The sequence below is a fragment of the Taudactylus pleione genome, unplaced genomic scaffold (genome assembly GCF_031769625.1).
Source record: "Taudactylus pleione unplaced genomic scaffold, aTauple2 ptg000610l, whole genome shotgun sequence".
Classification (NCBI taxonomy): Eukaryota; Metazoa; Chordata; class Amphibia; order Anura; family Myobatrachidae; genus Taudactylus; species Taudactylus pleione.
In genome coordinates, this window is record NW_028285012.1 from 136,214 (window position 1) to 154,432 (window position 18,219).

The window sequence follows — 18,219 nt, forward strand, 5'->3', positions numbered from 1 at the left end:
TGAAGGAAAATCGTTCATATCTGACATGCCTGAACGACGGACGATCAACGATGCGCGTTCCCGTTTGTCAGATAACGATATCTGACATCTGATGGGTTTGCAGTCAGACTTGGACGATTCCATTCATTTTACTGCAGTCAAAAATCGTTCAATTGTTCAAATCGTTCAAAACTTTGGTAAAATCGTTCAAATCTTTCAAATCGTTTAATCGTTCAGTCGTTCATCTGACAAATCTGACAAGTCTGACAAATCTGACCGTGTGTACGCTCCATAACTCTTTATAATAATTTAAATGCTCTCTCCTGGCCTCATTATACCTTCTTCCTCACCAACCAGCTAGACTAGAATGGGAAGAACTGTAGATTGTCATCCTAACCATTCTGCCTGCTTGCAGCATAGCTGGGTGCAGGAAGAGGGCCGGGCCATAGTAGCCACACCCCCTGGTTGTCTAACCGTTCCGCCAGCTTGCAACATAGCTGGGTGCAGGAGGAGGGCCGGGCCATAGTAGCCACACCCCCTGGTTGTCTAACCGTTCCGCCTTTCTTGCAACATAGCTGGGTGCAGGAGGAGGGCCGGGCCCTAGTAGCCACACCCCCTGGTTGTCTAACCGTTCCGCCAGCTTGCAGCATAACTGGGTGCAGGAGGAGGGCCGGGCCATAGTAACCACACCCCCTTGTTGTCTAACCGTTCCGCCCGCTTGCAGCATAACTGGGTGCAGGAGAAGGGCCTGGCCATAGCAGCTGCACCCCATGCACATATTATAGCTATGCCCCTGCCCAACCGAAAGTTTAGGACTGCAAATGCCTGGTGTCCCCACCCTGGCCAACAGGCTCAAGAAAGGACGTGAAAGTCCCCATGGCGAAAAGTGACCAAAATGGGAAATTCACGCATCATTACTTCTCTGGCTATAGTGCAATTGTGACTTGGCTGGGAGAAGACCCGACATGCTGCAGCTGCTACTCTGTAGATATAAAGGGTTCAAATACATTTTATTGCATTAGCAGAATTGTCATTTATAGGTTATAATTCTCTCACAGTGCAGCCACTTAGAGGCAGTCTGTGTGAACTGACAGAGAGCAGGCAGCGTGTTTTTACATTTCGCCACCATCATCGGCACTAAGACTAGATTTCCTCCTGGACCCTAGAACCCTTTCACAGTGTGCAGATCTCCGAGGTATGTACCCAGGGTTGTGTGACTTGCATCTACAAAACTTAAAATTGTGAGTTTCAAATAAAAGTTTAAAATGTTACAGTATCTACAGGATGAAACTATGTGATTTGGCTGTGATGGAGAAACATCCATTACATCATAGTCTTGTGCTGTTTTAAAGCATACCAGTCATACACAGTCACTGGATTCAGCCAATTAGTGGGCAAAACAAATAATTGGCCTATCTAAGGTATTAGTGACATCGCTGAGGCATAAGGAACACCATGCCTGATTCACAGAAGTACGCTAACGGCATTGCAATTCGTCTGTGTACGCAGCTACTGTGCGAGAATATGCAAATGTGACACCCGCCGGGAGATGTATTGAGACCCCAACCGGTGACTTTGCAAATCCAAGCATCTGCGTAAAAAGTTGCAGATAATTTGAATATCGCAGTCCCGAGTCAGTCTACGGTCCATCAGAATGGCCATGGTAAGTGAGACGCCGGAGCATGCCCCTGAAACCGGACACCACTGCCCATTTTCACCCACAAACGCAGCCGGCCTGTCGATTGCACTGTGAGTAAAAGTCGCAGCAAGCGACTACAGTACAGTACTTTGACACGTGCAGTGCACCGAAAATCGCTCAACTGCAAAAACATGGGCATGGCGTACAATTCTGCATTAGGCCCCACAGTGCCTCATGGCTCAGCGACATCACTAAGTCCTTGTGCAGTCTTGTGAATATTGGTTCCGCTGCCTCCAGTGTGTCCTGTGGGTACAATTTCTAGATGTAATGAATTTATGTTAGTGGAAGTGGGCAAGTAATCAGAAACCTGAACATGTGACGATACCTGTGACATGTCAAGTAAGGGGCAACTTGCTTGACATCACGGTACATAATTTAGCAACACTGCATATTGAATGCTGTGTTCTAATAACCATGTTAATTCCGGAATGTATAATCCATTCACAGAGATTATTATCTACAATGTAATCACTGCATAGTTGGGGAATATAGAACACATTTAGACAATGGGTCCTTGACGCTTATTATGAATTAGACGTTCGTGAAATAAACCGCTTTAGTGCTGAATTTATTGAATTCCTACTTTGTTTGCAGTTATTCCCTTTTTGTGTATGTCTGGTCTGTTTTGTTATTATTTTTTTTTTGCAAAAAGTGGGTCAAGAATATTTTATAATGCATTTATCGAATGGCTGGGTGGTAAGGCTTGTACTTCATTGCCAACTGGTTTTGTGCAGCTTCCATGATACTTAGCCAACTGCTGCGGGCGACCCCACCCTGATGTTTAGGTGTGCGACGTGTTGACTTGCATGCTTATTGATACGGGGAGTTGTTTTAAGCACATGCTGACACCAGAATGGTTTTGGTTGTGTATAACGTGTAGTTGTTGCCTTTGGCAAAGCGCACTTGAATAGTGTTTTTGGAATTGTCACTGAAAACTGCAGAAGTCACATAACAGCAATGAGTATCATGATTTATGTATAGTACAGAATATGCAATAGAATAAGCCTATAAAGTTATACATTCCTATTTTTTCTCTACCAAGTACTTCTGGCTTTAAACAATGTGTCCACGTTTTTGTACTACTTATACCCTTTTCACATAGAAAAGCAAATTGCCGGTTCAAGCATTTGGACCCGGTAATTTGCGAATCAACACGGGTCCTTTTCTGTGTGAGTGGGTCAACCCGAGTCAAAATTCCCGGGACTTCGGCCCTGGTTTTTACAAATTGCGACCCGGTATGACCCTTTCATAAAGAAGAAATACCCGGGTTAATCCGCAAATGACCAAATGTTTGACCCGGCAATTTGCTTTTCTGTGTGAAATGGGTACAGGCTGGGACTGGAAAAAACAAACAAACCTGTGCGTCAAATGCCAGACAAAAGCTGGTTTTTGTGTGAAAGTGGTATTAGTGACATGTTCTAAAGTTCTATTATGCTGATAACTTAAATCGGCTTGTGTCCCTGCTACGCGTTTTGTTTGCTCACATTAGGACTTTATTACAATGCAGTCATGAGTAACAGGATTGTTTACTACCCACAGAATACAAGTCCTTTCAAATGTTTCCTTGTGTATATGTGTGAATTTAAAGGCCCCCATACACGGTGCGATATGCACCTAGCGATGCGAAGGCCAACATATCGGGTAGTCCCCACACACGGAGCGATCTGGTAGCAGACTGCCTGATATGCTGGCACCACCCTCCCCTCCCAACCTCTCCCGCATAGCGCTGCATAGGATCATTAATTGATCTCCTAGATCAATTGAACAAGCAGAAAGATCTGGGGGAGCGTCGGATGACCCCACTGGAGCGCGCACTGGCCGATTTCATACCCACACATGGAACGATATAGCGTTGATATCGTTCCAATCCGTTGGATCGGTCGCTATATCGCTCCGTGTTTGGGGGCCTTAACTACGAACTTCTATGTATAGAAGAAAATTAAAAACACAATGTAGCACTAGAAGACCGTCTTAGAGACAAAGGGGGCAATCCAATTAGGTGCAAGTTGCTATTTTCTCTTGGAATTCGCATAGCGAATTCATTTTGCAATCCAATTAGCAACTCACACTGAATCAGTCAGACTGAATTCGCATCTTTCCATTCTCACCTCCCTGAAGGTGAGAGATGGAAAGGAAAATCTTTATTTTAAGGTTAAAATGTCGGGACACTGTGCTGAACCCCTTGGACACCTCCCTAATGACTAATTCAGCCAGTGATTTTAAACCTTTTCAACTCTAGGCACACTACACAAGATTTTAAAATTGCCAAGGCACACTATCTGGTGATACGGTGTGCGTGACGAATGAAAAAACATATACATTGGCTCCCACATAAAAAATACACACACATTGGCCTCAACAGGAATAAAACCCACTACATTGGCCTCCTCAGGAATAACTCCCACTACAGTACTAAGCTTACCGCTGTGGCACACTTGGCAACTGCTCGCGGCACAGTGGTTGAAAAACGCTGAATTAGGCAATTGTAAGTTTCCAATTAGTTTAATTAGTCCAATAAAAACAGTAATTTTGGGGGATTAAAAAAAAAATTGTCCTCAAATTTCCCCCAAATCAACTTTTTTGTTAGTTTAGCACCCCAAATTTAATTACAAATATTTTTTTAACTGAAAAATAATTGTTTTGTTTTTTTTTGTGCAATTTTTCAAGGTACCCTCAAAGTACCCCAAAATCACCTTGTTTTCTTCCTTTTTTTTTGTTTAATTTGTTTGAGATTAAGCAGTTGTTGAGGATTTTTTTTTTTTTATGATTTTCTTGCATTTGAAAAAAAATACAAATCAGCCATTGGACACCCTTTAAAAACCTACAGTACCTTCCTAATGCCCACAACCCGCCTTCTATAGGGTCCGGCTAACGAAATTATCAAATTTGGGGGGTCCAGGATGGTGTGCCCACTTTTTCATGCACTTCTCTCAAATCTCATTTGGCAGTCAATTCGCACGCCTCCGCTGCGAATAAGGATTTTTAATTGGATTGGAGAATTCTTGGGAGTGCGCTTCGATGCGAAGTCTGCGAGTTTCAAGAAACAAACTCGCCATTCGCACCTAATTGGATTGACCCCATACAGCCATATCCAAGAACACTATAGATGTAGATTTATTTTTTTTTCCTATCAGCTGTACAGTAACTGTCATTGTAAATGGCATTTCCTCATGGTCGCAAACATGCCTTTTAGACTAATGGGCCCCTCTTTCTGCAGGGCAATACATGACAGGTCCCATTGCAATGTTTTCTAGTAACAGTGAATGAGCGTAAATCAGTGTAATTAGCGCTTTACCCACCAGTATTCTTATGAATGATTCTTGGATGGTAGAGTAAAAAATACATAATCTGACGAAGGTAAAACCGATTATTATGAAAATGTTTAGACCGCAATCTTGTTTATTTAACCACTGCTATATTAAGTGCAAGGGGCTCTTGTATGAAGGAAAAATTTCTATTTCACTTGCTGAAATTACCCATTCATAGCTGGGTGATGGTTATGTAACAGTATCAGGAATAGCATTTTTGCTGTGTGGGTGCATCTAGCCATCTCTGTATGGTAAAAAGCAGTGATCTTACTTAAAAGGAGGGTTATCGTATGGATGAATTCCAGATGGTGATTCAGGACTGGGATTTTCAGTTTAGCTGGAAAAGGTAGAGGAGGTGGGAAAGATCTACTTTAGGTAACAGACACGGCAAGTTGAGAGGGGGTGAGTGTTCAGACAAAAAAGGATCCACAGGGGCACGTTTGAAAGTGACTTGAGGCATTTGAGTGCAGCGGGTTTTAGAGAATTGTGAATCTCAAGTGCTCCTTCGGCCAGTGTTCACATGTATGTTTCCATCTGCCGTATGGGACAATGTGGAGTATGATATCACTGTGTGTGGTGCGGATAATGTACACTGCTCTGCACAGACTCCAGCACCCCTCTATACAGGCAGATATCAGTGCTGAAATACTCTGCGCTGCACAGTTACAGAGCTGCCGAATTTCATTTTCTACAAGGGTGCCATAGCTTATGCCAAATAACAAGGCTGCATGCACCACCACCTAAATGGTGAACATTTCATTTTGCCACTTTAAAAATGGCTGTGGGGGGTGAGCCGGAGGCTCTTTGTGATTTGCTGCTTTGCATTGGTCCTCACCTCATTCCCCTTCACAGCATGGCCTGGCCCCACGTATTCAGGCGAGTCAGGGAGACTGATCAGAGCCCTGGGGAAACATGCTCTGGGGTGCAGAAGGACCAAGGACACATACAAAGTGGTAGTGCGAGTCTAATCTTGTTTTAATAATGTACAGAATTTAGGATCATCGATCCCTATGTGACATAGATAAACAATATTTTAATGGTCTGTTTTCCCTTTAAAGAAATGTTATTGTGTATCGGTGATCTATTTCGCAGAAGGGAGCAGTGATCCCTACATTTCACCTGCCTTAGAACACTGGAACATGTCTCTGTGCATGAGCCCATACATTACAGCATTGTCTCTTCCACAGTGCTACATTTCACACACCGTACCAAAGGTTTTACTTCTAGGTACTTATTTCTATTACTTCTGTACTTTCTGTGTTTTTATAGAAAAAAGGCAATCTGGAATTTAGTAGATCATTTGATCAAAGTTTAAGTGATTCTTCCTCTCACTCTCAGGATAAACCTCATGAGAAGGAGAAAAAAGTAAGTTTATTTGCTATATTCGGATGCATGGAACAAGCGCTCCATCACGACCTCTCACCGTTCCTGTCCATTAGTTGAGCTTTTTCCATGGTTTCTCCTATTGTGCCATTCTTAGTGAGCATGTCCTAGCTTCTCATTCATCCCGTGCATGTGCTTCTAGGCTCACGCACCCATTGCCATTACATGAACTCATTGGGGAATCATCCACTCTCCACTCTTAGGGATAGATTTACTAAATGTCAGTTTGTCAAAGCAGCGGCTTGGACCGATGGATTTACAGCGGTTACAGAAATAAATCAGCCTGGTTTAAACCTGTCTGTCAGAGCGACCAATCATTGACGTCTTTGACAAACTGCTGGTCAGTAAATCTAGCCCTAAGTGTTTATTTGAAAGTACCCAGGTTTCATTGCCAATATATATATAATTTTGTATGGACGTTTATTTAGCATGTAGACAATTACATTTTGGTATTGTAAGTATTCTTTGACTTGGCACAGTCATGAAATGCCTAAGGAACTGTGTTAAATGAGAAGTCCTGGAACTACATTGTTTTAATAATACAGGTTGAGTCTCCCATATCCGTAATTCTATTAACCGAAATATTCCAAAAACCGAAGTTTTTTTTTAGGCAGCAGTGACGTCATGACATGACCTGGCGTCATGACGTCACAGATCAATCACCAATCACTAGCGACGTGAGCGTGGTCTATATGCCGCGTCCCCCCACTGCAGCGCACGCCAGGCACTTCGTGACACCCGCCAGACTCCCCCGCAACACCTGAAGGACCCTATTGCAGTACCCAAACCCGCCGCCCATGCCGGGACTCACATGACACCTGCCGGACTTCACCCGACACCCGCCGGATCACTTGCGACATCCACCGGACACCCCCACAGCACACGCCAGGCCTCCTGTGACATCTCCTGGACCCCCCCTGCAAGGTATTCTGAAAACCGAAATTATCCAAAATCCGAAATGCTCCTGGTCCCGAGCATTTCGGATATGGGAGACTCAACCTGTAATTGTATTTATATAGCGCATTTTTCCATTAGGGCTCAATGGGGCGAATCAATTCTTTGACATAATTGGCTCCCGTCTAAAGTGGCCGGGAGCTAATTCAATTGTTTGTGCGACCTGCCCTGTGCTGGTGGTGATGGCTGCATTCTCGCGTGAGAATGCAGAGATTAGCCGCATATAGCAGCTTCTCCTGTGCCAAGTGCCCGTCCCGCAGCAGTTATGGCGCACCTGACACTCGTGCTCAGATCCGAAGCCCTACATATGTGCATGCCTTTCTGCTCACACCAGAAATCCGCTGTAAATTCAGCCTCGGAGCTGATTGCTCAAAACAATTCATGTAGCTCCAGGCTACGTAAGACTGAAGCTAATTTTGTCAGACCATTGAATCGCCCCAAAGTGCTTTACATTTAAGGAAGTAGGGCAGATCTCTTGAGCGCACTGCAATAGTTACAGTAAGGAAATGCAACATGCTCATTACAATTATAGTGATCGCAGTGAGTAAAGCAAAATCCGGTGAGGCAGACATCTTGGGGGCACTGTGACAGAATAAGCAATTTGTAGTACTATGGTAACCAGTGGCTGTTATGTTTCCTTTTTTACTCTGCTTGTATATAATGACAGTGTTCTCAGAGTTATATACTTTTTATACATTTTTGGTCTTGAGTGATATTTTCCCAAAAATGTATTAAAATGCCTACTATTTGTGATGGAACTTGTATAACCGTATGTGAAAGCACGATCTATACAGGATTTTTTCATATATAAATGTAACTTACTAAGGGTGGAAACCAATTAGCCATGATGGGACGTTTTTTCACAAAACAAACGGCTAATCGTGCAACTAAATACTCATCGCGCAATCCTTTTAGCCGTGGTTTTCGCAAGGGTGACTTCTCCATAGCATTTATTGAGCATTAGTTAGGACCACCTCCTGAGCAGGTGAAAAGTTGTGGAAAATCCCTATTTTAAGGTAGAAATGTCACGTCTCGGTTCAGAACCACTGGGACACCATCCTTAATGATTAAGTAGGCAAACATAATTTATTAATTTTGCTTCATTTTGCCAAGTTATTACCTTATCACGGGTAATTGAATTCCCCTATAAGTCAGCTATACCATTCTCCTGTAACTGCACTAAATAGTATGGAAACTCCAGCCAAGGACAATGTTCTCTAAATATCCCAGTACAACCACCACGTATTGCCAGTCATGCTCCTCTCGCACTGCGTTTAATAGCGAAATTTGAGAATAACCTGGAGTTATTGGTTGCAAATTGCTCACTTAGAGCCTAATGGAGTGCTGGCCGCAAAATGAGTATATTCTATGGTTGAAATAAAGAGAATATGCAAAGGCTGCTTACACCCATACTGTGCTCAGGCTGTGTGAGCACTACGCTTCCCACCCCTGTTCCACCCATCCAGACGTAAATAGACTTGCTTTCAGTATGTGTGCAGAATAGCATTTTGGCGTATGTTTGCTTTCTGAGCATACCCACTGTATAAATATACTATGCTAATTGGCATAATATTCATTCTGTGCATCAACCCATAGTGTCGTCACCAATGATCTCAGTTTACTTGCCAACTTTTCCCAGCTGTCAGCATGTAGTAGACCAATCCGGCAGTGTCTGTTTTTTCTACTTTGAGTTACAAAATTACTTGAATTTTCGTGTTAATGAATAAGGCCTGTAAGTTAACGCGTTTCACCGGATTTTTCCAGACTTGTTGGTTCACAGTTTTCCAATTTATTATTATCTCTGTGTTCTTGTTTTGTTGTGTATAACATTTCAGAAACCATGTTATTTATTCCAAACAATACCTCTTTGTGTTTATTAGCATTTGGTTGTGTGTAGTTCTGGTGGTTCTTGTGGTTATACTGTGAGCTTGTAAGTAGATATTCTTTTTTGGGCAGACCAAACTGGATGATCTAATATAGATAACTGGTAATGGCCAGTGGCATAGACCAGCACTGCATGCTAGGTTGTGGGGGTCTATAATGTTGTAAAAGCATGTGAAAAGTATGAGGCGCTTGTAATGAAGTGCAAATAGGTTTTTTTTTTTTTTGCTATAATAGAAGAAATTGCTGATTAATGTGAGACTTGAATGCGTGCCAAGCCTATGGTTTTAATGTATCACATGGGCTGATAATACCACTTAGAACAACATTGTGGTGGCGAGGAAATACATTTCTATACAGTATATTCTGATTTGAATGTATAGGGGAAAGGGAAGATGTGCTTAAATGACTCATAATAATTAGCTGTTGGCAGTAATTTTGTAGGTGAATCCGCTACCTGTCGCCATTTCTTATGTGGTGTTGCTTGTGTTAGTTTTTCCTATTGTCCTCTTTAATCTCAATGTCCTATCATTGTATACATGCTTTTCTCTAGAATGAATCATTCTTTTTGCGTTAGCTAGCATATGAGCTGACTCGTTTGTTTTAGCGATGTTATAGCAGGAAAGTGTTACTTCCTCATTACCTGCAGAACTGACATTTGCCAAATGATGCAAATACATAGACATATCACCTGTTTATAACATCTAATTAAGCTTCTGTTTTTAACGTGTTTCTGCAATTCTATTAAAATATAGTGTATGTACACATACAATACTCTTAATGCACTACAAGTAAAGATGATCATTAATTTGCATATATGGGCGTTTATTTTTACACAGTGACTTAACACATTTTAGATGTTGCCTCCTGGGAAATATTTGTCCACAATTGTAACTGTTTCCCGACACTTCATCATTTTACTCAGTTACTGTGACAAATTCTGAAGAACAAAAATAGATCTTTTAACACGATAGTTTTAAGAAGTCAACCATTTATTTTTATTTTTTTCCAAGATCACATTTATTATATTTAAACACCTCTTTCAAACAAGCAATTTTTATATAACCTACTTGTTTTTTTATGTAAATATATATATTATAGAATAGAAAGAAAGGATGCTAGAAAATTATAATATATACGATTTATCTTATTATAGGTCCTCCTATTATTATATACCACTTATAGATAAATATATTAATAGTTCATTTGTAAATGAAAGTCCCAAATAAGATCACTCCTGGGTTGGTGAAATAATCGGTAGGATTCCTTTCCTGTAGGTCGAATCGGCAATTTAAAAATTCTCTGTAGGAGATGGGAGAGCAGAAAAGTGCCCCTTCGGATATTTGATTTTCTTCTTGATCTTCACTGCAATAGACTCTCGCACCAGAAACTCACCCAAAACATGGCCCAAAAAGCCTCCCTTAATAATTAAAAATATTTATTCCATATAAGAACAATTTTTAAAAAGAACTTATCAAGAACTTTTTTTAAAATTGTTGTTATATGGAATAAATATTTAAAATTATTAACGGAGGCCTTTTGGGCCATGTTTTGGGTGAGTTTCTGGTGCGAGAGTCTATTGCAGTGAAGATCAAGAAGAAAATCAAATATCCGAAGGGGCACTTTTCTGCTCTCCCATCTCCTACAGAGAATTTTGAAATTGCCGGTTCGACCTACAGGAAAGGAATCCTACCGATTATTTCACCAACCCAGGACTGGTCTTATTTGGGACTTTCATTTACAAATGAACTATTCACTTATTTGTCTATAAGTGGTATATAATAATAGGAGGACCTATAGTAAGATAAATCGTATATTATCATTTTCTAGCGCCCTTTCTTCCTTTTTCCATGTTATCACAAAGACCCATCTAACAGGGACAACGGAGAGGTGCAGCTAATATTACACACATTGTTCCCATAAATTGGGTTTTATCTATAATTTTATTAGCGCAAGTTAACGGCTTTTTTGGTAAAAACAAAATAAAGAATTTATATATATATATATATATATAAGTATTTTGGGGGAGGGGTGGCTAATAAGCAGCGGCTATCGGAGTAAGTTGTATTTTTCAAGTAAAACGTAGAAACGGGTTTTTGCTCACACTCTGGCAGATGTGTCGTCATTCTGTAGCATCCGCTCTGTTCACCTTCTCCAGCCAGCGCCATGCTGCAGCATAATAAGCTAATCGCACATTCATGGATAAGTTAAGTGTAAACATGTGCTCTGAGGTAGTTCATTGATTACGTGCACCATCTGGTCTGTCTGTGGGGCGTCCAGAGGTTTCTGTTCATTATGCCAAGGAGCTCGTCTAAGGACTGATGGAGATGTCATCCCCACCCCTTGCCTACAATTAATCTGTTTCCAAAATTAGGAGGATAGGACACTGTTTATTTCCTTCCTGTTGCTGACTGGGTAAAATCAGTCGCTGCCTGTCTGATAGGTTAGTCTGTAAACACTAAAGGGATTCACACGAAGCAATTTTGATAATCTGTAAGTCCAATTTATTTAAAACCTATTACCTCTGTCTTTTCCCTCTTGTGCTGAAATCCTTAGCTGTTCTCATTAATTATATTGTTTAGAGAGGGGAAAAAAAAAAAAAAAAGTCTAACTTACCATAGTAAGGTTTCGTGAATGGCAACCCCATTTCTTGAGCTTAGATCGATTCCTTGTTGGCATGCGTTTGCAGTAGTACTGGCAGCCAGCCCCTGGATGGTGGCAGCATGCCATGCATTTCACACGGAGTTTTAATCTTTTAATAAAAATATAAAGAGCATGACTAAATACTAATTTGCCTCCCTGCTGGCTTGCGAGTCGTCTACCACTTTGATTTAGCTAGCCCAGTGGAGTAGCTTTATCCAAATGTAGACGCACTCGCTCTCGGCTGTGAGGCTCTGTGCGAAATGTACAGTAAAATGCATTTCATTTATAGCACAAAATAAGGGGCAGCTTAAAATGTCACCATTTAGCTTCTACGTGTTTTACAGAGCGCAAGCCCGAGTCCACAAAGAACAGGGAAAAGTGTCAGGCATACACTATATTATTGCCTACAGAAGAGCCATTAATGGGCACTAAAAGCTTGTATTTTTAAACCTGGTATATTCAATAAAGTATTATTTTTATGTAAGATTATTTTTGAGCGCTATATCAATTTGAAAAGAAAAGTGAATAGGTATTGATGTTAGTTTGGATGTTCCTTTATGTTCTGCAAATCTGTTATCAAATGCATTTAAGGGTAATTATTATGAGTATGCCATGTACAGTGCTGGAGAGAACCCCAATAAAGATCGAGCACACCTATTTTATTGTCACCAATGTTTGTCCACCTGCACAAATGTGACTGAAGGGTCTTTGAATAGCCCAGTGGAGGTAAACTCCTCCCGGGACACCCTATCTGCTATTATACCCAGCCACCCGGCTGAGACTTGTAGTTCCATAAAAGCTGGATAGCTATAAATCTTGTCTACAGCATAAAGTACATATTATTCTACCTACAAGAATTGTAAATTAAATGTTTCTGCCGTAAAATGTAGTTCCAAAAAAAACATAGTATTTTTGATTTATATTTATTTTTGTATTAGCAATGTATTTTAGAATCTTGCGTGGCTTGATGTGAAGCCTAGTGGTGAAATAGTGCAAAGGCAGTGTGTAAGGCTTTGCTATGGTCTCTCAGTTTCTTTTTTACTTTTATTTTATTGTTTGAACTGTAACAATAATTGAACCTTTATTTTCTATGTGCTGCATCATGATATCTTGATTCAGCTGAAGACAGACACTTACGGATCAATTCAATTAGGTGTGAGCAGGGCAAAGTGCAGTTGCAACTAGGCAGAAACGCTGGCAACGGCAACTCACCTTGCCCCTATCTGACCCCGGACTCTCGGATGTTTGTACGCAGTCCTATTGGGCTGTGAACAAAAATCAGAGAGCTTGGGGCGAAATGGCTCGCCGGGAGAGCCATTTTGCCCCTAATTGAATCCAACCCCTTTAGGTGTGAATTGTGCCCCCCACAGAGGTGCATATTAAAATAAGTAAATTAGGGGCTATAATGTAAGTGCGGCTTATGTCCGTATTATATGCTGGGCATCGCACTAAATTGCCCCCTTAGACATCATTCACATTAGCAGTACTTGGTGTAAAATCCATCTTAACAGCACAGGACATGCATTGACGTGACCATACATTTACATATCTGCATATACATACACACTTTTAACATTTTTAAATTTATTCAGATCTTATTAGCAAATACATATTATTATTATTAGAAGGCGCCACAAGGATGCCTTAGTGCTGTACAGAGAGGATAGGACTAACAACTTGCATAACTACATAATTACAGTGTTCAATTACATAATTGTATAGAGAAGACAATGGGGAGAGGGCATTGCTCGCAAGAGCTTATGCTGGGTACACACTGCCCGGCCTATTCGCCGTTCAGATGATTAGCCGATATATATTGTGGGCGTGTAGGCCAGTTTGTATAGACGATACGCATGTGAACGGCGTCATTCATAGATATATCGCGACGGTTGTGCAGATATATCTGCACATTGTGCTGTGTGTACGGGTGGTCAGACAACGGTCCGCCAGGGAGGGTGGCGGGACGCGACCATCGGCCAGATTTAATCTTTAGATGGCAGTGATGGTTGTTCAGTGCGTATGAACAACCATCATCTGTAAATAGATCTTTCAGGTGTGTACACAGTTTTATAATGTTCTATACCTGTTCCTTAGGCCAGATCCACACTGCTGTAGTTAGCATTTTTAAGTGCCTGTAATAGTAGGCAAATGGGGATATAACGTATTGACCAATAAGTACATTCTACCAAGACCAGCGTCATTGCAGACTGTTGATTATTTTGTATGCCAGTGATAGATATTGTGTTTGACATACAGGGAGGGAGTATACAGCGCTTAAACCTGCAGGTGGTAGAGGAAAGTGATGAAAGCTGGAGCCTCCATTAATCCCTTTGCATTCAGTGTAGTTGAACATGCGTGAAGGTGCAGGATGTGATTATTGGAATAAATAGGTTACATCTCCATACCTACTGATATGCTTTTACTGGTGTACGGTAAAGCTATGCACTCTTATGTCGGTGGGTAACACTTGGCTTTTGATGCAGCGTGTGTTCTTGGTATTTTCAGTGCTTGTTTCCACCTCTAGAACAGTGTTCGTTGTAGTGATTATTGATCCCAAAAGTGCTGTCAGGTAATGCACAAGGTTACTGTTTACCTGCCTGCATGAGAATGTACAATTCATGAAGACGTCCACTATCATCTCTGTGCAGTGTGATTAAATCCTAGGGCAGGACTTGACAAATTTTTCTACAATCTAGGAGCCACGGCAAAAGTGTAGGAGCCAGACACCCCCCCCCCCCCCCCCCCAAAAAAAAAAAAAAAAAAATTGGTCGGGGAGACGACGACGCAACGCCAGCGGGTCCTACAGGTCCCGATCAGTTTTTAAAACTGCGATCACTGGCACGCTGTTCGTATGAAGTGCCCACCACAATAATCTCCCCTGGGGTTGATAGATCTGCTTCTTCCCTCCCTGTAAAACCTGGTCGCCAGGCAGCAAAATCTGGTTGCCATGGCGACCTGGCCCCCGGGATTTGTTGAGCCCTGTCCTAGGGACATATTAAGTAATCTGTGTCCAGCTGCGCAAATTACAAATAATTTTGGGAGAGCATCATTGCTGAATTTATTGCCCACCCCTATGGTGTTGCGATGTACTGCCATTATGAGTGTTCCCAACAGTACATCACAAATAATTGAAATGGCCCCAAATGCCCGCAGCAAACAGACCTTGTCAATAGCTTTATTTATTGTGAGATCATCGTAACCACAGTACAGGAGCTAACGTTTATATAAAATGTCTGGTAATTATAGAAGGCTGATATTAAATGATTGGCAAACCTCTCTTTAGCCCAACCTTTATTATTTTTTCTAATCTGCTATCACAATTGAATCTATATAAAAGCAGGAGACCGCTCATTTGCTTAACAAACACTTACATTTTTGCCTTCAAACCATCCCAGCTTATTTGGGTCTAAAGCATCCTGGGAGTAAACAGGACGTCATCACTGAGACTATGCACAGATTTAAATCAACAAAGTCTATTGTTCCCAAAAACAAACGAGGGCTGATGGCAGACTTGATATATCACAGGTGCAGAGACAAGTTAAAGGCTAAACTCTGCTTTTCTCTATCCCTTAATAAATTATATCCCAAACCCTAACTTAACAGTTCCTGTAACAGAAACCCCTTCTTCCTAGACGTCTTCATTTTTCCATTACAGGAAGCGATAGTTATCTGTAAAGAATCCAAACTAATTGCAGTTTGCTTCATGGATTGGACGAGCCTTATGTAAACCAGCATAAAAATGGAATGGCACTTTGATCGTGCAATAATATAATACTGATCATCTCTAGTAAATCACTTTGTTAGTGTGTCAATTTAAATATGACTGAAGATTGCAAATTAATTTAAATACTTTTTAGCTTTTGATTATTTTTGGTGCTTAGGTTTTATGAACCTTACTTTAACATGTTACTATTTGTGGAAAACTTTTTCAAGGTTATTGATACCTTTCTATAGTAGATTTTACCTAACCACACCCATACCTGAATTACAACTGTCCCTCCCATCCTCTGTGCTGTTGGGTTCCATGATCTTATTATGTCCCCACAGTGGATGCCCGGTACACACCAGTAACTGACTTCTATGTAAGCTCCATATCTGGATATTATCATGGCTCTGCCTCTGGCTGATTACATTTTGAGGCCTGGGCACAATGCTGTAGCTGCTAGGACCTTGCACTGGAGTGATGACCAGAACTGGAGACTGAGCCGACATAAGGGTTGACTTGCGGTCTACTTGTACATTGGGACTCCATTATGATAACCCAGTAGAAGTGTTGACCCAACAGTGCAGAGGAAGTGATATTAGGGGAGGGACTTTTTCACTAGTCTTTCAGGGTAGAGCTTCTTTCCTTTTCGCGCTAGGGACCTGGAAGTGACGTGAGTGAGGGCGGAAGTGCCATTCCATGCCCATAAAGGCCACCTAAAGAACAAAGTTGTCCGCTCGTCGCGCTTCGGGCCCGGTGGCCTCGCTACGCGCACGACAAGACTATATTCCCCCTCTATGCCACATGGATGGTAGGTAATGACGTTGGACAGTAGCTGATGACGTCGGGGTCCTGTCCACGAAGGGAATCTAGACACTACCAGTCTTTCAAGTGTCAGCACAACAGGAAACTATTATTGTTTTTCTCTGATTTAAAATGCTTCCCTTATCCAGCTGACCCTGCAGCACTGGTCCTGATGATGATCAAACATGTTACACCTAAGATACCGCTCAGTTACTATAATGCTTTTTATCCTCTCTAGAATCCTAGAGAAGATGTCCAACAAAACATACCTTTTTCTAGTGTATAAGTTACAGAACTGTGTTGTAGCGTATCTTGCACACCAAATTAAAAATGGTGTCTGAGCGACGCACTTACATGGCCACTGATTCTGCTTATTCCCGCCCCATTTTCTATAATAGAATGAATAGTTGTATATTTATACACTTACTAAAGTAACTTGGTATAGAAGCTTAATGCAGCCTTGTTACCTATACACAGTTGGTACAGCCATTATTCAGCCTATCCATTTTCTAGGACGTAGAGCCATCGCTGAGGCATGAGGCATCTGGTGGGAGCTTTTACTATGTCTTACAGTCTCTTTAAATCTGACAATTCTGCACTATTCCCTCATATTTCCTAATTCACACACTGATTTGAGCAAGCGTTTTGGTAGCGATGTGTGGCTTGGTGGTTGCGAAAGGGTTAAAGTGAGTCAGTTATGCACTTAAGACCATAGGGGCACGAGATCAGGTTTGGTTCTTTGTTTTAAATGTTATTGAGCTTTTGAAATGTGGCAGCTTAACTGATATATTGCGCAGATGGCAATCCATTATTCCTTGCCTGTCTTCCTGCGACTTCATTCACGTGGAACCTCAGGAAAATACAAACTCTTTCTATTGTGAGTGGCATTCCCAAAGGTACAGGGGAAAGATCATGTAGCTGTGCTTATCTGAAAAGGGCTAGTGATGTAAGCAGGGGAAAAAAAAGCCCCCAGGCTGTTGCTTTAAAAATGAGTTTGCTCCGATTACCGTTGATGAAGAAATGCTTTTCCTCAAAATCTCCTGAAATGGATTATAAGAAAGCCATACTAATGTCCTATATAGCAAGACTGAGTGCTTATTGTACAGCCTGTGCTCTGCTTCTTGTCCCTGTCACTTCCAGTGCAATGTATGGGGTCTCTTACGACTCTTAACATTTTGTGTAATGAATATATGTTTATTGTGTACATTTTCTTTTTGACGTAGGACAATGAGCCACGACAGAGGAGAGATCTGGTTAAAAAAAAGTTTGTGTGGTGCAAAATGCCATTAATAGTAAGTGGTATATTTCATGATTATTAAAGTATACCGATTTTTTTGGGGGGGGGGCTCAGCCAATGCTCATGGGAATGTAGCATATCGGTACACAGGCATGAGGCATCATGGTTACATGCTAATGGCAGCTTACACTTAGTGCAGGCGATTGGCATATTTTAAGGGGCACTGTTGCTGTCAGTAATTATTGGCATAATTAAAAAGCTTTTTCTACCTAGTACCATATTTCACTGCCCAATAGGGGGAAATGAAAAAAAAAAGCATGTCATAGTTACATTGTCTGAGCAGTGAGGTAATTAACTAGTTCCATTTTTTTTTTTTTTTTTCCCCAAAACACAGTGGTGAGGAAAGAATGACACATCTGAAATGTTCTGACCCGGAATCCCCTTTCACTTTTAAAGCAAGCATTGATATCCCTAACTACAGCCCTCTGGGCTGCCAGCCAATTGCCCCTCCCAGCCCAGGCGCATATTTCTGAAATAATTTTTCTCTTGTTGCTAAACAGTAACTTAAAGAAACCTTTTTGTTTTGTTTTTTTGTTTGTTTTTGTATTTTTTTTTTTCTTTAACATTT

The 18,219-nt window shown here is 41.3% G+C and overlaps 1 protein-coding gene across 10 annotated transcripts in view; it reads left to right on the plus strand.

The window, feature by feature from the left end:
- MLLT10 (MLLT10 histone lysine methyltransferase DOT1L cofactor) overlaps window positions 1-18,219 on the plus strand; it is a 163,630-nt gene that overhangs the window by 62,035 nt on the left and 83,376 nt on the right. For 6 of the 10 annotated variants that reach the window (XM_088454236.1, XM_088454228.1, XM_088454229.1 and 3 more), the window contains 2 exons: window positions 6,256-6,351; window positions 17,578-17,646. The exons of 2 other annotated variants lie outside the window; for them this stretch is intronic. In XM_088454236.1, the coding sequence (XP_088310362.1) occupies window positions 6,256-6,351; window positions 17,578-17,646 (165 nt within the window). The remainder of the gene's footprint in view (window positions 1-6,255; window positions 6,352-17,577; window positions 17,647-18,219) is intronic. 2 more of the 10 variants (XM_088454230.1, XM_088454233.1) reach the window with 1 other exon arrangement.